Source organism: Mauremys reevesii, linkage group 3 (genome assembly GCF_016161935.1).
Source record: "Mauremys reevesii isolate NIE-2019 linkage group 3, ASM1616193v1, whole genome shotgun sequence".
NCBI lineage: Eukaryota > Metazoa > Chordata > Testudines > Geoemydidae > Mauremys > Mauremys reevesii.
The window spans coordinates 98,348,521-98,376,202 of record NC_052625.1 but is presented as its reverse complement, the minus strand read 5'-3'; the positions used below and the strand labels follow the sequence as shown (position 1 = coordinate 98,376,202).

The following is a 27,682-nucleotide window of genomic DNA, read 5'->3' as shown; positions in this document are numbered from 1 at the left end:
TACCAATATTAGTTTAGCCTTACACCCCCATAGGGTTTATAAATTCCTACTGCTGCAGGAAGGGAAGCTGTAGCATCAGAGGTTGAGGATTCTTTCTGAGTGTGCAACTTGAGATACTTAGAGTAAATTGTCATAGTTATGACCTTATGAAAATTTGTACTAGCCAAAGATCTGCCCCCGGGGCCTAATTTTTCAGAGGTTCTGAGAACTCACAGCTCGTCTAGACTGCAGCTGTAGTTGTGAGAGCCCAACACTGTTGACTAGCAGGTGTCCCAAGTCGGGCACCCAAAATTAAAATGTGAAAATGTGTGTCTAATATTTTGATCAAGGTCATACAGGAAGTCTGTGTTAGAGCAGGGAAAAGAAACCAGGAGGCTGAACTGAAATCTTGAACCTAAACTTTTGCCTTCAGTGTCCTGTTTTATTCCTAACATTGTTTAAAAGGGAAGCCATTTAATATAAAGTGGTATTTAACCAGAAAATCCATGTGGCTGCTACTAGTCAATATGTTTCTATGTGTACGGTACAGACAACTACATTGTGATCCTGAATCATCTGTGATCTTATGTGCCAACTTAAGGAGGAAAAAATTATCCCGTTTATTTTTTTTTCTTTCAGTCTTTCTTTTACAATCTCCCAACTAATCATGCTTATGGGATAAACTCCAAAATATTAGTTGCAATAGTCTCAAATCTCATTTTCAATCTGATTTAAATGTCTTACAGTGGAGAAGTAAGAAATAGTAAGCAATAAGGGTTTACTAGTTATACGTGGGGGAAAAAATAATCAAATCAAGTTCATTTTTAGGGCAGGGTAGAATATAGTCCCCCTTAGAGGATTTGTCTTTTATTTTATTTTTATTTATCTAGTTTTAAATAATTAAAAAGATCCCTATCCAAGGCCCGAACACATCATTAGTAATACTGTAAAATCCCAGCAGCAAAACAGAGTTTGCCACTAAGGGTAGGTCTATACTTACCGCGCGGGTTGACGCGGAGAGTTCGACTTCTCGGAGTTCGAACTATCGCGTCTAATCAAGACGCGATAGTTTGAACTCCCCACGCGCTCCGGTCGACTCCGGAACTCCACCACTGCGAACGGCGGTGGCGGAGTCGACCTTGGAGCCGCAGACTTCGATCCCGCGGCGTCAGGACGGGTAAGTCAGTCGAACTAAGTTAGTTCGACTTCAGCTACGCTATTCGCGTAGCTGAAGTCGCGTACCTTAGTTCGACACCCCCCCGTAGTGTAGACCAGGCCTAAGTGAATACAAAAGATACTCTTGAACTTGTAACCATAATGAGAAACTTTTTTTTAAATTATTTTCAGTTCATGGTTAAATATGTTAGAAATACTTCATTAGGCCTAGTCATGGAAAAGTCTGATGACTAGACATAGTAGAAAAATGCTGGAAACATTGTCATGTTCTATGGACATTTTTCCAATCTAGTTTCTGTGGATATTTTTGGCAAATCTGAAAGCATTTTTAAGCAAAATCCACTCAATGAGAGTGTGAAATTTTCTAGTAAATTGTGTTTATTACTTGCCAATTTTGAATAAAGCCAATGCCTTATTTCACCCACTGTTCCCTTTAGAATAAGGGGGAGGGGAGAGGGAGATGATTTCAAGTGTGCCCTGTCATTCTGTGGGAGACTTGGCTTTCAGGATATTCTTAAACTGTCATATGTTTGTTCTATTTATTTTATTTACATTTCTGTGGAATTCATCATACTGTCAGTGAATGAAAATTGTGAGAATAGAAGATTCCGCTGTCACCTTCTGGGGCAGGGCAGGCAAACTTTTTGGCCCAAGGGCCACATCGGGTTTCTGAAATTGTATGGAGAACCTTTTAGGGGAGGCTGTGCCTCCCCAAACAGCCACGTGTGGCATGGCCCCCACCCCTCCTGCTCTCTGTCCCCTGACTGCCCCCAGACCCCTGCTCCTAACTGCCCTCCACTGCCCCATCCAGCACCCCCTCCTTCCTGACTGTGGAGACCCCGGCCCCATCCAACCATCCTTCTCCTTTTCCCCTCACTTCCCCCTTAACCTCCACCCCTGACTGCCCCCAGCTGCCCTATCCAACCCCTCCTCACATTCCTAACGCCCCCCGCCGAGACCCCTGCCCCATCCACCCCCCCGCTCCCTGTCCCCTGACTGCCCCTGGAACCTCCACCCCTGACTGTCCCCTGCTGCCACATTCAACCCCCCCCTCCTTCCTGACTGCCCTCCTGGGACCCCTGCCCCCCTTCAGCTCCCCCTGTTCCCCGCCCTCTGACTGCTCCGACCCCTACCCACACTCCTGCCCCCTGACCACCACCACCCCGAACTCTCCTGCCCTCTATCCAACCCCCCTGCACCCTGCCCCCTTACCGCGCTCCCTGGAGCACTGGTGGCACGACTGCACCAGGACAGACAGCCGCGCCGCCTGGATGGAGCCAGCCATGCACCGCGCAGCACAGAGCACCGGGTCAGGCTGGGCTCTATAGTTGCGCTGCCCCAGGAGGTCACAGCCCGCCGCCCAGAGCATTGCGCCAGCGGCGCAGTGAGCTGAGGCTGTGGGGGAGGGGCCGGGGCAAGCCTCCCAGGCCAGAAGTTCAGGAGCTGGGCCGGATGTAGCTTTCTCTTCTATGTTTGTTAATGTTGAAAACTTTGTTCTTGCTAGACACCAGTACTTTTTTTTACTTATATTGTTTTATTTTAAAACGTCAATATTTGTTCTGCGGTGTGAAGGGATGGCTAGTTACACCACTAAATAGGTAGTTTAGAGGAATATTATAGTTTCAAATCAGACTATCAGTGCTCTCAGACATGAGGTCCAATGATGCACTGTTGCTAAGTCACATACCTCTTTTAAAATATATAGATAGATAGATATAGGGTTAAAGTGTGTGTGTGTGTTGGGGGAGGGGGAATGCTGGCTCGTAATGTAATAGGATTGGGGCATACACCATGATCGTTTGTCTGTTTTGAGTTTCATATTGAGCTTTATTTTAAAAATACATCCTGCCATGGGAAAATAAGGTTCGCACTGGAATACCCAAAGTCCCCAAGTGCCCTACTCATGGTACAGAGACATGATAACAAATTAACCAATAGTCACTCCATTAAGAGTTCTAAAAAATCAGTTTCTGATCTTGCTTCAATTCCTGGATGGCTATTACACTAGTAAGTGACTGCTAAAAGAATCCTACATATAGAAAATCGGAACTCAAAATCCTGAAGACTAACATAATAGTAGTCATTTGGATAGGCCAGTTTATTTGCTAACCTCCATAATTCTTTCAAGTCCTTTTAACTTGACACATTTCTACCCATGCAGTGTTCTTCCCAAACTGACCTGTTGGCAGATGGAAAAACACTAGCAACAGAATATCCCTTATGTCAAGAATTTCTCTTCTATGTTTGTTAATGTTGAAAACTTTGTTCTTGCTAGACACCAGTACTTTTTTTTTACTTATATTGTTTTATTTTAAAACGTCAATACGCATTTATGGTAGTGATTAAATTTAGAGTAGAGTTTATACTTGGTTTTGGTGAGTAAGACAGATATGTCAGGGACACAGCTTATTTACTCACTTTTCTTTAACTCTTAAAATGTATTTATCTAGCTAATCTGATGGGGCTGATACAGTTATTGAGGTAAATATGAGCAATAATGTAGAACATATTCTTTATATTTGGGTGCTGGAACTGGATTTGTCTCTACAATCTCAGTTTCTCAGTAGGAGAGATTTGGATGGAGATCCTCCTACTAAGGCAGCAGAACCCTTCAGTAAAGGTTGAAATGCCCTCCCTGCCCCTAGTGCAGCCCTCTCCTAGAAGGATCCATAGATCAGCTCGGAGACCGCTCCTGTGCATTATTGTACAGGCAGCCCCATCAGAGCCAGGTGGTGAAGGGCATAGGGACATCTTGTGCAGCTTCCCAAGTCTTCTATTGCCCTGTTGCACCAGTTCCGCTCCATAGAAGCCCTCCACAACTGTGGAGTTATGGGTAGGATTTGCCCCTCTGGTAATATTTGTAATGTCACTAGAATAATGCCTTTAGTCTTACAGTAATAACTCTACTGTGTCTGGTAGCAGATTTTACTCTTTAATGTAAAACACAAATGTTACAATTTGTCCATGCAGCACTTACGCTTTTTCAGAGCAGAGCAACAATTGCCATAGTAATAACAACAATATGACTATGGTCAACTTGGCTTTCCTTGTTGTTGGATATCCAAGCTATTTGTGCTTGGAAGCCGTTGTTGTTGATGATGTTTTAAAATAATTCTGCTCTAGTTACAGGAAATGAAAGCTACCTAAAAACATGTTTTAGTCTTGAAAATATCCTGCAATTAATTTATAATTGGCATGTTCAATTCATACTTGAGTCCTGTATTTTGGATTAGTAAATTGGGGATTTTTTTTAGACAGCTGAAAGAGTTTACAGTTGAAACTACAGTAACTATAAATGCAATATCAGATTATATTGGCCAAACACACAAGTATAATGAACCAATTGTTCTTTCTTTGGACTATTTGTGTTAAGAGAAAATATGGCCATATTGCTATAATTTATTTTATTAGGTGATTAATGGAGTCTGATTGCAAAAATACCATTATTAAATATTAGTCACATCCCTGGCTTCATGTAAAATGTAATGGAAAGAAAGAAGACAACCAGCGGAAAAACCAATTAGATTATTTTTTTTATTTTAAAAAAGCAGGTTCTATCAAATAGGATAACACTTTAAATTGTAATAAGTTTAATTAAGAGGTTATTTAGAACTGCTGATTCCAAATCAGTTAATGTATTTAAATATCTGGTAAAAATAGTCATAGTTGATGATCTTTCTTCTTTGTTACTGACTTAAATGTTAAAGCTTTTGCTAAGACTTTTTAAGTTATATGTATTTCTTAAAATGGATAAATTATTTCTGTACATTTACTGTAAAAAAGAGACCTTTTTAAGGAGAACCTGAATATATTTTTAAAGCAAAAGAAGAGGAATAGGGGAAACCTTAGCCACTCCTTTTAACATGTGGCTCTTTGTAATAAAATAATAGTAGTCAGGGTTTCCAGAGAGATTGGGATTTGAAAAGTGAGCATGTCAGCTAATAGCTGTGGTAACAGGCTGTACTCTGTGAAATAATACCAATATAGTGGCCTCCTAGAGATTCACTGTGCTTCAGAGCTCAATAGTGAATGTGAAGCATTGTTCAGCAATGAAAAGTCTGATAGCTATAAGTATGTCTGGACAGAGCAAGAGAAACTGATTTTAAACTTGTAGCCTCCTTATAACTGGGATTTGAGGAAGTGTGGGGTAGAAAGTAGGGGGGAGGGAGGAGGATTTTTCTGTTCTGCTATACCATTTGTGACAGGTTGCCTTACCAGTCTCTCAGTGGTAGGTGGTGTATCTCCTAGGAAAGTTTTTTCAGCTGAGCCCTTTACCTATTGCAGAAGAAAAAAGAATGTCGAAGGATTTCTTTATTTTCTTTCCAGTTCATGAGATCCATGGTGGAATATTAAGTGGAAGCTTGTCTCAGGAGAAGTTAGGAAACTCCATTTGAAATGAAGGAAAGGCATGAAAAAGACAGGAGAAGCTTCATTGAGGATTTGCAGCTTAAAGTTCTTATTTTGATCACAGGATCTAGAAAAAAAATAGATGTTACTTTCTTGGTCTTCATTTTAAGGAACAATGCCTACAGGTAAGTGGCAAGAGTGCCTCTTAAATGGCATGCCATACACTGAATTTACTAGGAATTCATATTTATGTAGGATGGAGAGTTGGGTGACTTTAATTATTTAAAAACTTACCTGAAACAAAAGATGTCCTCCAAGTTTCAGTTAGTTTAGCAATTCCTAAAATTACTACAGTAAAGGTTTAAAATCTCTGTCCATAATTAACAAAAATTAGCCTTTACCGTAAGGTTTGCATCCAGAGCTGAACTTCCCCAGAGCTTGGCGTAGGGGAGTGGATTGCTGGATCTGGGTTTTTAGTTTGGTTCCCATCTCTAATTTAAAGATTGGAAGATTTAAACACCCCCTTACCACAAAAAAAAAAACAACAACCAACCCCTCCGCTTCTCCCTCACCATACCACCCTGCCCCCCATAGGGTTAAATCTCACTTTTTGAACAGGCAGAGAAAAATGCCTCATGTGAAAGAGAAGATCCCAGAAAATAAATCCACATTGAGGTACTTGTTAACAAGAGGGATTTCAATAGGAACCTAAACCGAAGTTGCTCAGCATGCTAAGAAATTGAATGTGTGTATGCTTTTTGACTGCTTGCTTACTGAATACTGTTAGCTATAAATCCAGTTATTCACACTGTATGGGCCAACTTGAAGATAGCCCAAGCATTCAAGTGTATGTGGACAATCTGGACCAGTATATACCTTCTAATTTAAAATAAATGTTTATATTATGTTTGGGAAATGTGACAGAAAAGTAGCATGGTGTAGACTGTATGGGGGGAGACGGTCGGGAGAGGTCCTAGTGCTCTCCACGCCAAATTTTCACATTGGGAGTGAGGACAACAAGATAACAACAGATATAGCCAGAGGGGGGCGGTTACGTGTAAGGAAGAGGGGGGGGACAGATTCTAGATCTACAAGTCATACTGGAAGTACTGTGTCCCTACCGAGTTGGGTGAAAAGAGTGAGAGGAGCCCAACAGGAAAAATTAGGATGTTTGTTCACCAATGCGAGAAGCTTAGGTAACAAAATGGAGGAACTGGAGCTCCTGGTCCGGGAATTGAAACCGGATATCGTAGGAATAACCGAAACATGGTGGAACGGTAGCCATGACTGGAGTACAGGTATGGAAGGGTATGTGCTGTTTAGGAAAGACCGATGCAAAGGTAAAGGTGGGGGAGTAGCACTGTATATCAATAATGAGGTAAAATGTAATGAGATAACTAGCGCTGCAATGGACAATACAGAGTCTGTTTGGGCAATGGTCACATTGGGGAAGAAAACTACCAGAGCCTCATCCAGGATAGTGATTGGGGTGTGCTATAGACCGCCAGGATCTAGCTTAGAGATGGATAGAGAGCTCTTTAATGTTTTTAAGGAGGTAAACACTAATAGGAACTGCTTGATCATGGGGGACTTTAACTTCCCAGATATAGATTGGGAAACAAATGCTAGTAATAATAATAGGGCTCAGCTTTTCCTAGACGTGATAGCTAATGAATTCCTTCATCAAGTGGTTGCTGAACCGACGAGGGGGGATGCCATTTTAGATTTGATTTTGGTGAGTAACGAGGACCTTGTTGAGGACATTGTTGTAGGGGACAACCTTGGCTCGAGTGATCATGAGCTAATTCGTTTCCAAATAAATGGGAGGATAATCAATAGTGCATCTGAGACTAGGGTGTATGATTTCAAAAGGGCTAATTTTACTAAATTAAGGCGACTAGTTAGGGAAGTGGACTGGGCTAACATATTTAGGGATCTAAGGGCAGATGACGCCTGGGGTTACTTCAGGTTGAAGTTGCAGGAGTTGTCAGAGGCATGTATCCCGAGAAGGCGGAAACGGCTCGTAGGTAGCAGTTTTAGACCGAGCTGGATGAGCAAGCGTCTTAGAGGGGTCATTAAGAAAAAACAGAAAGCGTACCAGGAGTGGAAAATGGGAGGGATCAGCAAGGAAGCCTACCTTATTGAGGTCAGAGGGTGCAGGGAAGCTGTGAGAAAGGCAAAGCGACGAGTGGAGATGGACCTAGTGAAGGGGATTAAAACCAATAGCAAACGGTTTTTTAGCCATATAAATAGGAAGAAAACCAAGAAAGAAGAAGTGGGACCGCTTAAAACTTTAAATGGAGTGGAGATTAGGGATAATCTTGGAATGGCACAATATCTGAACGAATACTTTGCCTCAGTGTTTAATGAGGCTAATGAAGGGCTAAGGAATAGTGATAGAGGGACCGATGGGAATGAAGATATGGGGGTAGACATTACGGTATCTGAGGTAGAAGCCAAACTTGAACAGCTTAACGGAAGTAAATCGGGGGGCCCGGATAATCTTCATCCTAGAATATTAAGGGAATTGGCGAGGGATATTGCTAGCCCATTAGCGATAATCTTTAATAAATCCCTAAATTCGGGGATTGTACCGACTGACTGGAGATTAGCTAATGTAGTTCCTATCTTCAAGAAGGGGAAAAAAAGTGACCCGGGGAATTATAGGCCTGTTAGTCTAACATCTGTAGTATGCAAAGTCATGGAAAAAATCTTAAAAGAGAGAGTGGTTCCGGAGCATGAGGCCGATGGCAACTGGGATAGATTACAGCATGGATTTACGAAAGGTAGATCGTGCCAAACCAACTTGATCTCCTTCTTTGAGAGAGTAACAGATTTTTTAGACAAGGGAAACGCGGTGGATCTCATATATCTGGATTTCAGTAAGGCGTTTGATACGGTACCGCATGAAGAATTACTGGTTAAATTGGAAAAGATGGGGATCGAAATGAAAATCCAGAGGTGGATAAGGAGCTGGTTAAAGGGGAGACTGCAGAGGGTAGTATTGAAGGGGGAACTGTCCGGTTGGAGGGGGGTTACCAGCGGAGTTCCTCAAGGCTCGGTTTTGAGTCCGATTTTATTCAATCTATTTATTGCTGACCTGGGAACCAAGAGTAGGAGTGGGCTGATAAAGTTTGCGGATGACACCAAGTTGGGGGGTATTGTCAATTCGGAAGAGGATCGGGATATTCTCCAGGGTGATTTAGAGGACCTTGTAAACTGGAGTATTAGTAACAGGATGAAATTCAATAGTGAGAAGTGTAAGGTTATGCACTTAGGGATGTCTAACAAGAACTTTAGTTATAAGCTAGGGACGCACCAGTTGGAAGTAACGGAGGAGGAGAAGGACCTAAGAGTCCTGGTTGATCGCAAGATGACTATGAGTAGGCAATGTGATGTGGCCGTTAAAAAAGCTAATGCGGTCTTGGGTTGCATTAGGCGAGGTATTTCTAGTAGGGATAAGGAGGTGCTAGTCCCGTTATATAAGGCGTTGGTGAGACCTCATTTGGAGTATTGTGTGCAGTTTTGGTCTCCCATGTTTAAGAAGGATGAATTCAAACTGGAACAGGTACAAAGAAGGGCCACTAGAATGATCCGAGGAATGGAAGGCCTTTCGTATGAAAGGAGACTTGAGGAGCTCGGTTTGTTTTCCTTAACCAAAAGAAGGATAAGAGGAGATATGATTACACTCTTTAAATATATCAGAGGGATAAATACCAGGGAAGGAGAAGAATTATTTCAGCTCAGTGCTAATGTGGACACAAGGACGAACGGATATAAACTGACAGTCAGGAAATTCAGGCTTGAAATTAGACGAAGGTTTCTAACCATCAGGGGAGTGCAATACTGGAACAGTCTACCGAGGGAAACAGTGGGGGCGAAGGACCTCCATGACTTTAAGATTAAGCTAGATAAGTTTATGGAGGGGATGGTATGATAGGATAACGGGCTTAGTCAATAGGTCAATTAAGTGCCTGGTATAATATAACCTTTTCCAGAGGGTTTGGCTGGAGAGTCTTGCCCGCATGCTCGGGGTTCAGCTGACCGCCATATTTGGGGTCGGGAAGGAATTTTCCTCCAGGGAAGATTGGCAATGGCCCTGGAGGTTTTTCGCCTTCCTCCGAAGCATGGGGCAGGGGTCACTTGCTAAGGAGTGGGTGGATCGGCTTATGTGGCCTGCATCTTGCAGGAGGTCAGACTAGATGATCATAATGGTCCCTTCTGATCTTGAATTCTATGATTCTATGATTCTGTAATTAGCATTGGAGTAAATGAAGCAGAGAGAGACAGCTTCAGGCACTTGTCATGTGACAGGTTTACTCAACATTTTAATTGGATTTTCCCTTACCTGATACTGTCTCATAACTTGAGGCAGCACATTTTTATGAACAAGATAATTTCAAGGTTTTCCTTTTTCCTTTCTAATTCTGGATTTTTTGTTTGGTTGTTTTTCCTGATTGAAAAAATTATTTAAAAAAATCACATTGCCACTAGAACTTTTAAGATACCTCTTTGCTAAGTTTCCATATAGCACAGTGAGGAAAAAGTGTGTGGTGCGCATTTAATATAAGGTTCTATTAAAATGTGTGACCTTTTTCATAGGATCATGGAAGTTAGAGAATGAAATCTTTTAAGATCCATAAAATAATTGCATGTAGCTGTCTGCAAAAAAGGAATGCAGTTCCTGCATAGAAGGTGTATTTGATATTAAGTTGATTTGCTTGATCTTAGCCAGAAAGCTCATTGTTTTTGTAAGAAGAAAGTTCAGAGGAACACTCTTGGCAGAAGGAATCAACTAAGTAGTTCCTGAGTTTTACATCAAATCTATTTACTTGCTGCCCTGTAATATTTTGTGAATAATAATGTAATAAGTGTGAATCCTGGAATTGTTAATCTTAGATATTGAAAGGAGCATGGGTTACTGTAAGTATTAGTGTAATCTGCACATGGATTTGTGGCACTGATCTTCTAAGATCATCTTTCTTGCCCTTGTTTATTAGTTACAACAGATGAGTGCAAAGCTGTGAGAAAATTTTGGCCTGAGAATTGTTGTTTTCAATGATTTGCCTGCAATAAATAATAATAGTGGTAAAAAGTAATACCAAGCCTGCTGTATTAAACATTATAGAAGTTTTCAAAGCAGCTCCCTCAAACTTTCTTACCTCTTTGAACACACCTCTGTGATGCTGTTCTATTTTTTCCTCCCATGAAACAGATTTCATGGGGACATGTTAAGCTCAGTAACAACACAGTGGAAGACTACCAAGGATTTAAGGGGAAGGTCAGGGTGTTAGATGGACTTTCTAGGATCAACAGCAAAGTGGAAGTGAGGGTTGGCTTCCGACTGAAAAATACAGATGATTAACAAGCTGCAGCTCTCTTGTGTGCTAGTACTGAGAGCAGATTGACCTTCTGGTATGGCCAAGTACTTTGCTGCAATTCAGTTGTTAGACTTTTGGACAAAGTTTGTATAAAGTACCCACACATACATTGCGGAAGAGGAGGAATAGAGGGGCAGTGTGCTGCTTAGAAACTGTTCCTGCAAAGTTTTTTCTTTTTAAAAAATAGTTTTCAGAATACTTGCCCAGGTAATTCTTCCAGTTAAAATTACACATAGCAATTAATTGGGAAAACTGCAGTTTTATCTTACTTGAAGTCAGGTTTTGCCAATAAGAAATACAATTTTTTATTCTTTACTACAACAATTCATAATAATACTTTAAACTTTTATATCACCTTTCATTCTAAAAATCTCATGCTCATTTGGAAACTTTTACTAGAGGCCTGGCTTATTTATCAGTTATTGGAAAAACTCCATCTGACTTCAATGGGCTTTGGAACAGGCCGTAATTAAGCCCTGCAAGCTAAGAAAAGGTTATCCCCTTTCAGTAGATTAGGCCTAGAGAAGTTGTGATTTACCTAAGGTAACGGAGTGAGTCTGTGATTGAGAGGGAAGGAAACAGAGCACATATTTCCTGACTCCCACTCCTGTGACTTAAGAACAGGGCCATCCTTCCTCCCAAACAAATAAAAGTGCAAGCTGTTTTTGTTTTCTTATCCAAATTACACTTAGGAAGTTCAAAGGCAAGAATTTTTACTGTTACTACTGACTCAGTTTTATTACTTCAGTATTATTTCAATCACCAAGCATTCTGAGATGCAGAGGCTTCTAGAACAGGGGTGGGCAAACTACAGCCACATCCGCCCATTCAGACAATTTAATTCAGCCCTCGAACTCCTGCTTTGGCCAGGGAGCGGGGTTGGGGGTTTGCCCCGCTCCGTGAGTGCTGTGGCTCCACACGGCTCCCAGAAGCAGCAGCATGTCCCCTCTCTGGCTCCTACACGTAGGGGCAGCCAGGGGGCTCCGCTCTGCACGCTGCCCCTGCCCCGAGTGCAGCCCCTGCAGCTCCCATTGGCTGGGAACCACAGCCAATAGAAGCTGCAGGGGTGCCACCTGCAGATGGGGCAGCGTGCAGAGCCTCCTGGCTGTGCCTCTGCATAGGAGCTGGAGAGGAGGACATGCCGCTGCTTCTGGGAGCTGCTTGAGGTAAGCACTGCCTGGAGTTTGCACCCCTGACTCCCTCCCGTGCCCCGGCCCTGGCCCCAGCCCTGATCCCTCTCCCACCCTCCAAACCCACCAGTCCCAGCCCAGAGCACTGGCAGCCCAGATCCCCCTCCCACAACCCCTCATCCCCAGTCCCCCACTCCAAGCTTGCATCCCCAGTCGGAGCCCTCACACCCCCTCCCATGCCCCAACCCACTGCCCTAGCCCAGAGCCCTCTCCCGCATCCTGAGCTCCTCATTTCCGGCCCCAGCCCAGAGCCTGCATCCCCAGCTGGAGCCCTCACCCCGTCCCACACTCCAGCCCCCAATTTTGTGAGCATTCATGGCCTGCCATAAAATTTCCATACCCAGATGTGGCCCTCAGGCCAAAAAGTTTGCCCACCCCTGTTCTAGAAGGTGCTTCCAATTCAAAACAAATTAGTGAAATAATTTAGCTGGAAGTGGAAGGTGAGATCAATTTTAATTCCACTTTGCATGGTGACAGGTTTCAGAGTGGTAGCCATGGTAGTCTCTATCAGCAAAAACAATGAGTTGTCCTCGGTTTGGTTTTTTTTGTTTGTTTTTGTTTTTTTAATTCCACTGAAACTCATCCCTACCCCAAATCTAACTTTGAAGAAAGGCAACTATTCAAAGAACTGGCTTTTGCAAAATGCATTTGTTTAGTAATTATTATTATTATTATTTTTTTTAGTGGAAGAGCTTAAAAGTTAACATTTTTAAAATGCTTTTTTAATGGTATCTATTATGTTGAATGTTTTGAGTTGTGAATTCCTCAAAGTTACAATATAAGAGATGAATTCTAGAGAGAGGCCATTTTCTTGGTGGCATAATTAGATTATCTTACTAAGTATAACTTTTCTGCTTAAGAATTATTTGTTAAAGCTGCACAGTGCAGTTATTGAAAAGGTGATGCCTTTTTAGAGTGCATTTGTTATTTGACATCTAAAATTCTGAATGCCTATTTATAGCCAAGAATTAATTTAATCTCAGAAAACAATGGGCAGAATAAAGGAACCAAGTGTGTTGTGTTCATGCATGGAGAGACAAGCAAGAATTCCTGTGCCCTAATGCTACTGTAGTTGAATTTGAAAGGTGGCAAACTTCAGCCACATTTTAGTCTGGTTGAAATGAGGCTGAATATGCAGATAACCAGTGCTTTATCAGCATGGTAGGGGTTTTGCTTAGAGCAGTAGACTGAACGAGGGAGGGGCCAATGAAAGAAAGAAGTTTATGTCCAACCATGGTTACAAAGATGTAATGTAGACTAGGAAGGTGTCTTCTAACATCATAGCAACTGTGCATTTCCCTCTGTAGCAGTGGGCACAGGAAAGGGACTGTGAATAAAGACGAGTTACCATTAATGTAATGGGATAAAAGTTCTGCAATGTACATACTTGTTAAGAATTCAAGCAGCATCCTGTCAAACATTTTACCATTCACCTTCTGCACTGAATGCCACTTGGGGAAGAAAGGAATATTAAAGCTTTGCTAACTGTACTGTAATCTCCTTTAGAGAGAACAGTGTATTTACTCCTATGTATGTACCTGTATGAAAATTGGTTTAGTTTAAACTAGGCTGCAGAGGGACTAACAATAAGGTGACAGTTTTTATTTTTCCAAAATAAATTCACAATGAGAGTGAGCCATATTTTTGAAAGGCCTGTAACTGGACTGTTAGGTGCGTACATTTTACTTGTGTTGCAATGCATCAGTAGCACATGATACATGTCTTTTGTTAGAAATCTCTGCAGTGCTGTATACAGATTAAATAGCTACTGCATTGCAGAGAGTTATTAATACATTACACTGCACTTTCAGTGAGGATGTCAGCGTGTCCTACAGAAGAACTTGAGCCTGAGTGTACTCTTACTGTTGAATTATGGGTTTTTTTAATATTGCTGAACGGAACCTATCTTTTTCAGTAAGTTCTTAACTAATCATGATGAATTATAGAATGACATCACCCCAGCCTCTGTAAACTCAGTTTGCTAATTAAGTTTAGAAAGACAAGGCTTTGTTTTTAAATGGAAAAAAAAATATTTTTACACTTGATCATGATTTATTAACACAGTTTTTATGGTAGTCAAACCCAAAGACTTCTGAATACTCCATAGGAAAAAAAAAAACCCTGTAGCCCTCAGAAAAACAGCCAAAAACCAAATGAAATGAAACATGGACTAGGATAAAAATTACTTCCTACCCCATTATCCCAGCTACCCTTTTTCTGTACCACTATGAACTTTATTAGTGTCATAAATATTTTAATAACATGGTGTGAACTCAGGGGCTGGATTCTGCAGTTCTTCAAGTTTATTTATGTAGTGCAAAATGAATTTAAAGTGTCCAAAGATTCCTATTGGAGAATTCCCTGTTTAGGCTGAATCTCCCTTGCTTTCCCTTATGCCAGGCAGTGGGTGTTTCAGGAACAGCAAGGTAAATGGATGTGTGCAGGAGGTACAAGAGGGATCTGCTGCACCCAGTTCTTTGCTGGTGTTGGGTACCTGATGGACCTTATGCCATAAGCATAAATTAAAGCTGTAAGGGGGCAGATTTAATTTATGCCTGAGCCAAATGACTGGGAATCAAGGAGCTTCTATTGGCACCCTGTCAGCCCCCACTGTGCACAAATCAAGCCGTAAGATTTTTGTGGGTAAAAGTTAAAGAACTTAGCAGCCACTGTGTGAGTATATTATTGTTAATTTGTATTTCCATCGCTCCTCATGGCACCACTGATGGCATCCTTGTGCTAGGCACTATACTAGCACAGCAAGATATAATCTGTGCCCCAAAGTGTTTACAACCCAAATAGATAAGATAGGGAAAGGGGTGGGGTGGGGGGACAGCTAGCTCCAAGCAGCCAAAAAAAATCGTGAGATTGTCGTATAAGTAATGAGATTTTTTAAAATGTGGGCTTCTCTTTATCCGTCTTCTGATTTTTGAGCATTTGGGTTCACGTATCTTTGTAATGATAGAGCCTAACTTGGGTTCTCAAACTGGAGGTTGCGAGCTGTCAGCCTCAACCCCAAACCCCACTCTGCCTCCAGCATTTATAATGGTGTTGAATACATTAAAAATGTTTTTAACTTATAAGGGGGAGGGTCGCATTCAGAGGCTTGCTGTGTGAAAGGGGTCACCAGTGCAAAAGTTTGAGAACCACTGGCCTAGCTGGTATCCTCATGGCTCATAAGCAGCTGATCTACCCCATTACAAATGGGACCCTCACCCTGGCAGAGCAGTAGGTGCAGGTGAAAATTATTCATGGCCTTCGAGTACAAATTTAAATAGAGACAGAGGTCATTTGACGCACAAGGAGCGGGAGGGAATTCTGAGCATAAGGAATGGCTTCAAAAATGGTGTAAAAGCTACCTCCTATGCAGGCCAGAGTTGGGCCTGCTTCCATAGATACATTCTCCATTGCCCGTTCTGAGAATTAAGTGCCACCAGCTGGAAACCCAGCTGATTTCTGCTGGGCCTTGAGTGTGACATGAAATACCATCTCCTCCCCTCATAGGAGATGGGAGAAAAAATCACATTCCTGGCTATTCAGTTTTGCAACTTTTCTTCACTCTCCCTGCTAGGCCAAGGCAAAGCTAATCTATTATTACAGTGTTTAAATGCCTTTTCTAGTGCTAGTTATCCAGCGCAGGCAGAACAAAAGAGAGAGTGGCACTGAAGAGCTCACAGGCAATTTGAGAACAGGTGAAAGCCTCCATTGACCCTGCACTGAGAATACGAAATCCTGCAAAGGTGAAGAGCCAGGAATAGGGTGCCCAGACTTGCAATATGGAAAATCTGGGACCCCTGTCAGGGTGGGATTAAGGCGGGAGACCATTCTGGCCACAGGGAGGTATGCACTGGAGGAAAAGCAGTACCCACATTTTTCCTCTTCTCAGCAAGGCAACACCAACCCCTTCTTCCCTCTCCCATTTCAGATTAAAATCTAGATATGACACAGTAAAGGGCAACAGCAGGGATAACAGGATGTATCCAGCAGTGCTCCCTCTAATGCTTTCTCTCTCTCCCAACTCACTGTCAGTTTTGTACCCTCTGTTAATATATATAGCCAAAATATATTCCCCTGCTCTGAGTCACATCTCATTTCTTGTTCTTCTCCACTTGTAACTCTATTTTTCCTCCTCCTAAGTGTGTGTGTGTTCTTGTTTTGTTTTTATATTTTCTATTCTCTTACCTTTTCTTGTCCTTACTTTCTTCATCCTTTCTCTCTTCTCTGCCCCCTCCCCCTTCCATGCTTTTTCCTGTCTGTCTTCTTGTCCCCTATCCAGGCTCCTTTCTGTCCTGCCCTGCATCCCCACATTCCAGTGCTGACTGGTCAATGTGTGGGTTTAATATTGTTTTCTAAAAATCTTATTTTTTAACTCTAAAATATTAAGATTTTACAGACTGACTTGAAAAGTTTTTCTGGACCTGCTGTAGAGTCAGCATATGGTCCAAAATGATCCTATTTAATTAGCAGCACAAATTCACATGGAATTTCTAGCACTGAGGGATTTCACGGTACCATTAAGTTGATTTATTTACTTTGCATGCTTATCAATATCGTCTAGTGAATCAAAGGGTGAAGCGTAAAATATGCTGTGGAAGTGTGGGTTGTATTTGATGTTTTTACAGCCTTGTGCCTGAAAGAATAGAAGTTCTAGGGTGTTGCTCAGTGAAGTGTGCATTTTAAAGTTACCCACAGTGGTGTCTATTGTCCTGTCCCTGAACTGAATGATGTCATGTTTCATTTAAGGCTTAGTGATGCTGAAGACTGTGGTGGGTACACTGGGAAAAAGGCAGTGAGAAAGTTGTGAATCAGGTTTCTGTGAAGCCTTTGTGTATAGGGTTTTTATATAAAAAAGCTGACTCATGCAATATTTCTACCGAAGGAGTTGTACAGACTAGTAAGAGCTTCTCATTTTACCTAAGTGCTCAGTGAGGTAATTCTGGAGCCGCTGAAGGCAGAGGATGCATTTATTCTCTTACACACAGGTAGGTTGTGAGTTGTTCACAGAGCATTTGAGATACAGAGGGGAACTTGTTCATTCACTGTGTAAGGAGCCAGAGACATTCCACAGTGGTGAGATACTGTCGCAGAGGATTTTCCCTCTCAACAATGTTCTGGGACATCAGTGTGGTCTGATATGACAGAAGGCTATTCTACTTTAAATATAGAACAGTGGGGAGATTAATTTATGGAGGCAAGCTAGTTGATGGATTTTGTTCCTCCCCTTTTCTTGTGATCTCTAATAAATGGGATTTCTGTTGCTCAAAGTTCAGTTCAAGTACTTGGATAGCTGTTGTACATGAGGGTTACGAGTGAATCCACAATATTATGTGTTCTAATGCGGCAAGTACTGTCTTTCCAAAGTGATTTTGTACACAGGGAGTGTTAAGTTGCAGATAATACTATGTTCATGTACATTTATATTAAGGGTTCAGTAATGAAATAAAAGCTAAAAGTTGAGTTTTCCAAACTTGAATACTTTATAGGAAGGCCAGTTGTTGTGTGTGTGGTTTTTGTTTGTTTACAAAGGACTGTTCTTCGCTTTACTAATATTCATAGTAGAGAATGCCTTCATCAGAGGAATGTATTTATGTAAATAGTAACAGTGGCATCATTGCAGTGTATGCATTTTAATGTAACTTTTATTCCTTTTTCAAACGGGAAACTTCTCTCTCTCTGTCTCTGTGTTGTTTAATTTCAGATAAGGCTATCCTTTAATTTCAAATTTAATACATTTAGTAGATTGGTTTAGTAAAACTTCTGCTAAATACATATACAGCATGGACCAATGCCTTTTTATTAAAAGCTTTAAACAAAACTATAACTAAGGATTGAAAGGTATACTATAGTCTTGTTGTTTTTATTCAGCTGAACTTTCAGAGCATCTGAAGTAAAGACTGATTTCTGCAAACAATGATTGTGTAGATTATAACTTAAACTTACCTTTCATACGAGAAGAAAGGTAATACAAATTCTGAATAGTAAAATTCAAGGTGCTGGTGATGTGTGTAATATATCTTGTAAAATTACATGTACTAAACACAGAGGAATAAAAACATATACTCAAAGGCTTACTTTTTGTTTCTATCTCAAATTGCATTATACTATTGTATATATTATCATATAGTGGGAGGTTTTATCTGTAGTCTTACTAAGCATTATAACGAGCATCCCAGTTGCCTCTTGGTATGGAATGAATGTATTTTTCACCTTGCACTGCTATAGAATGTGCACATCATTGTTTTTATTAGTTAAAATTCTCCTGTTGGGGAGGTGCAAGTGGGTTGCATGTTGCATTGGGAGTCAGCCAGACTGATTGGGAAGCCTAACTAAGGGCATGTCTTCACTAGAAATGTTAGTGTTGCCGCGGCAGCGCTTTAACATGGTTGTGTAGTCGTGGCACCAGCGCTGTGTAAAAACAAACAAACAAACAAAAAAACACCCCCATGAGGTGCTGAAACTTGCAGCGCTCGGGGCAGGGTGAGGGGTTTCACACCCTTGAGTGAGAAAGTTGCAGTGCTGTAAAGTGGCACTGCAGACAAGGCCTCGATTAATGGAAAGCCAGGAACAAGAAAGATCTTGGTCCTGAAGCACATTTCCTCATGAATGTGGACAAACATGTAATTATCCTCATCTCTTTGCTGAACTAACAAGTAATTATTGTTATTCCTTAATTACAGTATGCAAATTTCAGGTTGATAGCTTTTCAGAACACAACTTTAAATACCATTATTCAACCCTTCCAAAAGATCTGTTGTTGTTTTTTACTTGTTGTTGCAAAAGTTTCAGTAAACAACAAAACACATAACAGGCAATGCACTGGGTTAAATGTAGGTCAAAGAGTACACTTATGTAAGTATATAGTCTCAGAAGACCTTGCATGAACAATAATTATGTAAGCAAAAGATTAGTCTTTTTTGCTCCAGAAGTGCACCCACACAATGGCCAGATGATGTCATTGGGAACTGTGGGTGTTCAGCAACTCTGTAAGCCAGCCCCTCAGTGTGTTTTTGAAAAATGAATTTGCTCATTATGAAGAGAAGTTTGAGAGAAACAGGATTTTGAGAGAGGTTTCAGTGTTCTCTGAGGTGTACACAGTAAAAGAAGTTAAATCATTGGGATCATAATATTAGACAAATCTTTATTAGGGGTGGTGATTTTTTCCATTGTTAACACCTTGAGATTATTTTGCCAGTCAGGTGGTAGACAATTTGGGCAATCTATTGAAGAGGTATTTGCAATGGTTTGCACATTGGCCTGCTAAACCCAGGGTTGTGAGTTCAATCCTTGAGGGGGCCATTTAGGGATCTGGAGTAAAAATCTGTCTGGGGATTGGTCCTGCTTTGAGCAGAGGGTTGGACTAGATGACCTCCTGAGGTCCCTTCCAACCCTGATATTCTATGATATCTGTAAGGCAATGGAGATGGGGCCCAAACAACAAAAGCAGAAATCTGAACTTCACCAAGGGAGGAAGAATGAGCTTGTAGTTAGGCTTCTGGAGTGCATTCAGTTCTTGGATTTTTTCCAACAGATTGTTCGTGTGCCCTTGGACAAATACGTTAATCTATCTGTTCCTTATTTCCCCATCTGTAAAATGGGGATAATACTTTCCCACCTCACAAGGGTTTTGTGGGGATAACTTGGGAAAAACTCAGATATGATGGTGATGGAGGCTGTTAGAAGAACCTATAGGTAGAGCAGAAGTTCAGTGGCATTCAGATCCAGTTTTTATTAGGGCTAGTCTCTAGGCTTATACTAAGCAAAACTTAAAAGCAATTGCAGCTGTGCAAAATGTTTATAATATAACACAAAAACACGGAAACAAATCTGCTTTCTGGTTTTGTTTTAAGCTCAGAACTCCAATCAAGCATGTCATACAATTTTCTGAGATTCACAAACTTTTTGTAGAACCTGAACCCATTTTAAACAACCTGGGGTGACTTGTAGTTCTTGCATTGAGATATGGGGCGGCTCCAGGCCCCAGCACACCAAGCACGTGCTTGGGGCGGCAAGCCGCAGGGGGCGCTCTGCTGGTCGTCGCAAGGGCGGCAGGCAGGCTGCCTTCGGCGGCTTGCCTGCGGAGGGTCTGCGCCTACGGGAGGTTCGCCGAAGCCGCAGGACCAGTGGTTCTCCGCAGGCAAGACGCCGAAGGCAGCCTGCCTGCCGTGCTTGGGGTGGCAAAATGCCTACAGCCGCCCCTGCTTGAGATCATGCAGAACCGTTGTGTTTTTATGGGTTCAGCATGAAGTTTTGAGAAGTGAATCTGTAGGACCACTTAGCCTATGGATTTAAAAAAAAAAAAAAGTTTCTCATAAAACGCTGTGAAGCCAAACTGCAGAGTTACACATGGCTGTAAAAGTACTAAGAATTTTAATTAAAGAAAAAACTAGTTTCAGGGTAGCAGGAAGAAGGATAAAACACAACAAGATCTTTAAGGGGGTAAATGGTTTGCCTGGTGTACTCTGTGTACCATTCAGTTGCATGCTTTTACATAGTGCTGCATGTTTATCTTTAATGATTTTTATGAAAACAGACGATCCTTGGTCAAATGTGTTCTATGTACAGGTAACTCCTGCTTTCAGGTGCCCTGAACTCTGTTGTGTTTGCCAAGGTCACGCTTCTGTAGGCTTTTAAGAGGAAGTGCATTTTAACTACTGCAACTAATCCTTCTTGTTTTATAGGCCATTAAATTGTTGTAAAGCAATCAAAAAGAACATTATGGAAGGTTTAAAGGGCCATGTTAAATTTTACTTATACCTTGTGTCTGTAAATATATTTATTTGAAAAACTTCTAATAACATTTCTTTCAACTTCAATTTTACTGACCCAAATTGTTGGGTTTTTTTATATTAATGAATGGCACAAATATTTGTGGAACAAACATTACTTAGTAATACCTTCTTGTTATCTGAAAACCAGACAACATATCAGCGAAACAGGAAGACATAGTATGAAGTAATTGAATGAAACAGGAACCTTTTATGTTCCAACCAAATGCAACTAATCATGTGTTCTTTGTCATGTACTTTAGTAATCTATTTTATGATAAGTTAGTGTAAGGGTATCCCCGTTACCTTATTTATCCTGTGCAGTTTTCAAGAGCCTTTAACTCTGCACTGCTAGCCTCTAATTTCTAACTTAACTTGTAAGATGATTTCACACTGGTAACAAAAATGCACACTTTTTTTCTTATCAAAATCAATAAGGATGTGAACATTTTTGCTGCCCACTTGGGAAAAATAAATTTCAGTTTAAATATTTTGCTGCAAGAAATATATTTCCTTTATATTGTTCCTTTTGGAGTTGCACTCGCTATCAGAACTTATTCAAGAAAATGTTACATGCAAGAGGAAGACAGGGAAAGGTGGAAGGTAGCATAGTTTTAAGATCTGGTCCTTTTCTTCCTTACAAGTATAAAACAGGGCATGGTGTTAAGGCAGTGTTAATGAAAGGATAATCAAGCCTTTAAGTCTCTAATGGCCAAATTGTGTCGTCCTGATATACACTTAGCAGTACCCCTCAGTGTTGATGTACACGTATGCATAAGAGGGCAGAATATATTTTAGACAAGTCAGAGCAACCCACATTTTTATGTATGTATTTTTAAGAGTTTGGTGCTTGTTTTGCAAAAGTTGCCAGTCTGGCATTCTCTGGAGAATGAGGTTCTGGCTATCCACAGACCAGGTGCAGCATAAGTTGTGGCAGTGCAAGTTTCCCATACCTCCAGTGTGCCCCAATTCTGACCTGGAGGGGCCAGTTACAAGAGTAGGAAGGTTCAATTCACAAGCTCATTCACTTCTTCGCTTCTCTACTGAGACAGAAGCTTGGATTCTCAACTGTGGACAGCTACCCATTGAATTAAGTCTAGGGTGGAGTGAAATTCAGCATGTCCATCCCATGGGAAATTTGGACATTTCAGCATTTGTTTTCATTCAAAATTGGGATGAAAATGTGAAGTTTCAAAAACTTTCCTGAAATGGAAATTCTAAAAAAAATTGATTCAGAAATTGTTTCAACATTTTTGATCAAAACAATTAAACATTCCCCCTCAATATTAAACATTCCAAAAATTTGTTTTCATTTGTTGAAATGACATGAAACACTTAATTTTGAGCCACTTCTATGTTACACTGCATTTTCTTCTCAATGCATTTCCTCGTGGGAATTTGTAGTTTGAGACCCTGATGCTCCCATTCTCTCCTGTGGGTGAGGAGAGCCAGTCTGGCTCTCTCACATGATGCACCATACAGAGCTAGGTCAGAGGGAATTTTGTATTGCATTATCAGTGATGTAGTCCTCCAGGGAACTCAGCCCATAGGAAAGAATGGAGGCCTGAACTACAACTCCCAATGCACTGATAGGCAAAAGCAGTTTAATGTTTTACTGAAGTGATTACAAATTAAAAGTTTGGGGTCAGATCAACAAAACAAAATATTCTGATTTGAGTCAAACTGACCTAAACTGAAATATTTCATTTAAGTTTTCCTAATGGAAAATTCAATTTTCACCAAAATCAAGATTTTTTTCCTGTGGGAAATTTTTGATTTTGTGGAAACTGCATTTTCTTCCCTAATTTGACCACCAAATTGTTTTCTCATGGGCCACCAAACCAGTGTTGGATGGCTATAATGATTGGCCACATTGACCTAGTGGTGAAAGGTATTAGATTCTATCACAGTGACCACCATCGAACCTTCCAAAGCCTTTTGTTTCAGTTATCTGTGGAACAACAGATTTGCATTTGTTTTGTGTGTATGTGGTTTTAGATGACTGTTGGCTAATTTGTATTATGAGATACTGTAACAGTAAAAACATTTACTTATTTTTCAGATGACTACCAATTGCCTCTTGATGTCTTACCTGCTGTGACAGAGGGTCCTGGCCCCAGGACAACAAAGGAAGACTTGTGCAGGGGGAACAGACCTTTCCGCTACTGTGGAATAAATACCATGGAACTGTCAGACAGCGACCGTCCTGTCAGCTTTAGTTCCACATCCTCCTCTGTCTCCTCCAGGGACAGCCACGGTTCCTTTGGCAGCAGAATGACCTTAGTTTCAAACAACCATTTGGGTTTGTTTAACCAGGATAAGGAAGCAGGGGCCATAAAACTAGAGCTGATTCCAGCCAGGCGATTTTCCAGCAATGAGCTACAAAGATGTAACCCCACAGAGCAACAGAACACCAAGGAAAGTCTTGAAAAAAGGCCAAATATGCCAAGGAAAGCTGAATCTAAGGGAATGAACAAAAACTGTGCTATGTCCTTGGTCACAGAGCCCACAAGTCCAAAGCTCTTCTATGTTGACAGAGTTGTCCAAGAAATTCTGGAGACTGAGAGGACGTATGTGCAGGATTTAAAGAGCATTGTAAAGGTAGGAGGCTTGGTTAGAACTGCTTAATTTGATAAATCGTATCACATGAGCATTCTACAGGGGAGATGCACAAGAAAAGGATCCATAAAATATGTGATCTTATAACCAGGGCACTTAAACTTTGCAGTAGGGCAGGCAGCTCTCCTAACTTGCCAGGAGCCACATATAAACTTACTACAATGTTTTTATAAATGTATGCCATGTTGTTGTGGCTGTGTTGGTCCCAAGGTATTAGAGAGACAACAGGGAATGAGGGGTGGGGGCAAGGTAATATCTTTTATTGGACCAGCTTCTGTTGGTGAGAGAAATGAGTTTTTGAGCTTGTACAGAGCTGCTGCTCTTTATAAATGAACACATACAACACCATAATTACTGCTAGCATTTGTAGCTTCTTTGGTAGGTTAACATAAATTAACCTAAATTAATGCTCGTTTTAATTAACTAGTAATAAAAACAACAAAACCTTTGTATTTAATATTTGCCCCTTGTAACCCAAGTGGTTAGTGAATATATTCAGGGTCTTATGCGTTTTTTCCATTAGGAAGAAAAATTGGTGGTGGAGTCCTGTAGTTCTTTGATGCTACCCTGTTTATTTACAAAGAATGTACACAAAGTCCTGTTTCCCTGAGCACAGTAAGAATCAGACAACAGGAAGCAGCATCTTTGCTCACAGTTCCAAGCCTCTTTCCAGCCAACACTTTACACAAAAGCTCTCTCAGCTTTTTCTCAGGATCACGTTACAAATCTTTCTCTGGCTGTCCTTGGCTTTTTGCTGCCTTCCCTGTCTGTTTCTGTGGCTTTTCTATTTTGTGTGCGCGCAAACAAATGTGCAACCCCTCACTCCCCCCCCTCCCGCTTTTTTGTATCAGACCCCTTGGAAGCCCCTTGGCCCGTATGGCTCAGTTTCTCCTCCAGCCCGTGGCCTGTATTTTGGGCAGGGACCCTTATTGTTTCAGCTATCTATTCTATAAAGGAGCTTAAGGGTGAATGTTACACCCATCAACTTTAAAAAAAAAAAAAAAAAAAAAAAGCTCCACTGTCACTTTCCAGCTACAGGGAAAGGATCACCGTGGCCTGCCTTTTAGGGCTCTGTATGTAATTCTGTGTAGGTTCTTATACCATGCCCATCACCATTGTACCTGCACACCTTACCTGCTTATTAAAATGACTCCTGTGTTTCTTTGACCTCCTGCCCTGTGTGTATAGGTTTACTACAACAACAAGATGATTTCACAGGAGGTGAATGTCTAGTCTGGTAACTTTATAGTATGTAGCTTTAGGCAGTTATATACATGTTAAATGCATCACTAATCTGGAAAAGAAAAGGTAGTCTGTTACTGACAAAAAGCAAAATGATTTAGAAGAGTGAAGGGGGAAAATGATTACTGGGGCTTTCATAATACCAATGCATGTCTTTTTTTTTTTTTTTTTTTAATTTTAAAAAAGCTCACAAGTCTTTTCCTGCAGAATTACAGTATTTTCTATGACTGATGGGGATTATGCTGAAGTCAGTTGTTCAGATTTCATTTTTGTAAGGGTTTAAAGCAAGATTGTATTACAATGTTAAAACAAGTCATCCTATGTACAGTCATTATTCAGTACACACAGGATTGATCCAGTAAACATGGCCTGCTTTTACCCCCCATTCCTCTCTGCCCATGTTTATACAGACACATACAATAAATTATACAACACTACTGGAATCTAAAATAAAGATAATCTTGAAATAAGTTATCCAATTAAATTTAGAATGGCCAATAAAGCCCTGCTAGAAACAGCTTAAGTATCACCAAATGCTGAGTAAATGAGACAAATCATCTTGAAATTATGAAAGTGCTGTAACTTGCTCTTTAGGAGCGCATTTGTGAAACTGTTAAAGCATTTAGAACATCTAATTAAAAGAAGTCTTCACAGCTTTGTGAGGTTTTGGCAGATTAATTGAAAGTCAAAATACTAGGCAAGAGAATTTTTTGTTTAGCTGTAAACGATAGGGTCCCATCATAGCAAAGAAATCTCTTCCCAAGTAATAAGGATGTGACTGCACTGTATGAATCTGTAATGTGAAACTAAGTATGCTTTGCCAGTGAAATATGTTTGAGGATCTTTCTAATAGGTAACTATCCCTAATGTAGCTGTGATTCTGTTCCTGCAAAGAAATACATAAAAATATTGGTGGGTTACATCTCAAAAGATTGACTCTGGGCTGCAAACTAAAATGAAAACTAAGACCAGCTTAGAGCTATAAAAATGGTTCATTAACACTGGCAGGCTGAAGTTCCCATAAGAACATAGTGATGGCTAGACATGGGATAAGTCTGACCAGTGTAATATCTCAGGCAGTATACTTCTCTGCCCCTGTTATTTTTTTAGAGCATTTAAGAAAGTTGCAATTGGCATGTTCAAATTGAAGAGATGATGAGATGGGTGAGAAAAGTAAAATCCCCACTTTGCTGGGGAGCGAGAGGGAGTTGTCAATTATTTAAATGTGAAATTTTGTCAGCATTGCTTTAGTCTTCGAAAAGCAGGGTGGTCTGGATGCTAACAGCACCAAACTGTTGGACAGAGGCAAAAAGATCAAATGGCTGTTGTGATTTTTAACTGATATTGGAGGCCTGCCGAGGTTCCCCTGCTTTCTTGCACATTTTTATGCAGAAGTATTTAGACAGTTAAAAAATGAATGACAGGTGTTAGCACAGAGTTTTCACTACGTGATCCTCTTGCCCCTAGGGGACACTTTGTTTTTAAAAAGTCTACTCAGGGAAACAATTTTTTATGTTATCTAGAAATGTAGTTTAATTATTATTGTTTTGAGGAATGACTTTGTGATTCTTAGGCATGGATATACAGAGGACAGACATAGCAATTGGGTTAGAACACGCTGTTTTCTGCTATTGGGTATGTTTAATTAGGTGACACTTGTGGGGTCATTATAATTTTGAGTTAGTAGAGCTTGACGCCTACTTTGGGAAACTAGTGATACCAAACCAGATAGCTGGGCTTTCTCCTTGCCTCACTTTGATAGCAGGCACACTGGCCCACAGCAAGGATTCAGTGTCTGCAACATAGGGCTCCAGTGAATCCCTGCAACACAGGGAAGCAGAAAGGCAAGAATGTTTTCTCCTCTTAAGTCATTACTCAAAACTTGATTCAGTTAAAAAAATACATAAGACAAAAATTCACTCACGATGGTTAACTAGTGCTATAAAAATATTTGGAAAATTGAAAAATTTGATGGTTTTGTTGTTACTCTACAAGTGGCTACTAATGACTATTATTGATAACAATTTATATTGTGATAGTAGCTAGAAGTCAGAACCCCATCGTGCTAGGTGCAGTATGACCTTCTTATTACACACACCCGCACATAAAACTATGTTAAAAGAACCATTATTAAGGTTGCAAACTCAAGCACTAAAGAGTTAGCAAATGGCAGAATTGAAGTGGCCTGTGCAGCCTAAATTTGACACCCTTGTGCATATGCATTATGATACAGTAATTGCTGCACCTCCTCCAGCTTCTGCAACAACTGAAGCAAGGATTCTACATGCAACTGTCTCCTTCATTGCACAATCCTAATTAATCCCTAGCAGATCCAATCTGTGCACTGAATAAGACAAGGGTCCAGTGGAAAAAGTAGTATTATATACTGCATGTAATTAAATACTGTGGGTCCAGTGGAACAAATATTATATACTGTGTGTAATTAAATACTGGATTGTAATGCATTGCGCAAGAGGGACAAATTAAGGTTGCACAGACAACCTTAATTCTGGCATTTCCTAGCATTTGACTGTCTGACTTTGCAATATTAATAACCTTTTAACATGATTTTTTGACCAATTTTCTAGTAAACTGAAAAAACAGAAATTCCATCATGTGGCATCGTATTGCCATCAACATGAGTCATCAGCGGGGTTGGAACTTTAGATCCACAGCATGGACCTCTGCCGCTTGAGCTAACGGAGTAACTGGTAGCAATAGTAGGTTACCATCCTCTACATCAGTGGTCTCCAAACCTTTTTGATTGCGCTCCCCTTTCAGTAGAAAAATTTTGAGCACGCACGCCCTGTCGTGCTGGCTCTGCCATTTTTGCCGAAGGGAGAAAAAAAAAAAAGCCGCTCAGACTTCTGCCCGAACTGCCGAAGTGCAGGGAAAAAAAAGCGCTCCTCCTGCCGCGTATCCCCAAGGATCCTCTTGTGCACCCCACTTTGGAGACCACTGCTCTACATGGACCAGCTCTAAA

At 40.8% G+C, this 27,682-nt stretch overlaps 1 protein-coding gene across 4 annotated transcripts in view; it reads left to right on the top strand.

Moving 5' to 3' along the window:
* Window positions 1-27,682, top strand: part of PLEKHG1 (pleckstrin homology and RhoGEF domain containing G1) — a 228,882-nt gene that overhangs the window by 127,507 nt on the left and 73,693 nt on the right. For 3 of the 4 annotated variants that reach the window (XM_039530890.1, XM_039530889.1, XM_039530891.1), the window contains exon 3: window positions 22,901-23,439. In XM_039530890.1, the coding sequence (XP_039386824.1) occupies window positions 22,901-23,439 (539 nt within the window). Of the gene's footprint in view, window positions 1-5,481; window positions 5,688-22,900; window positions 23,440-27,682 lie in introns of all 4 variants that reach the window. The other variant, XM_039530892.1, reaches the window with a different exon arrangement.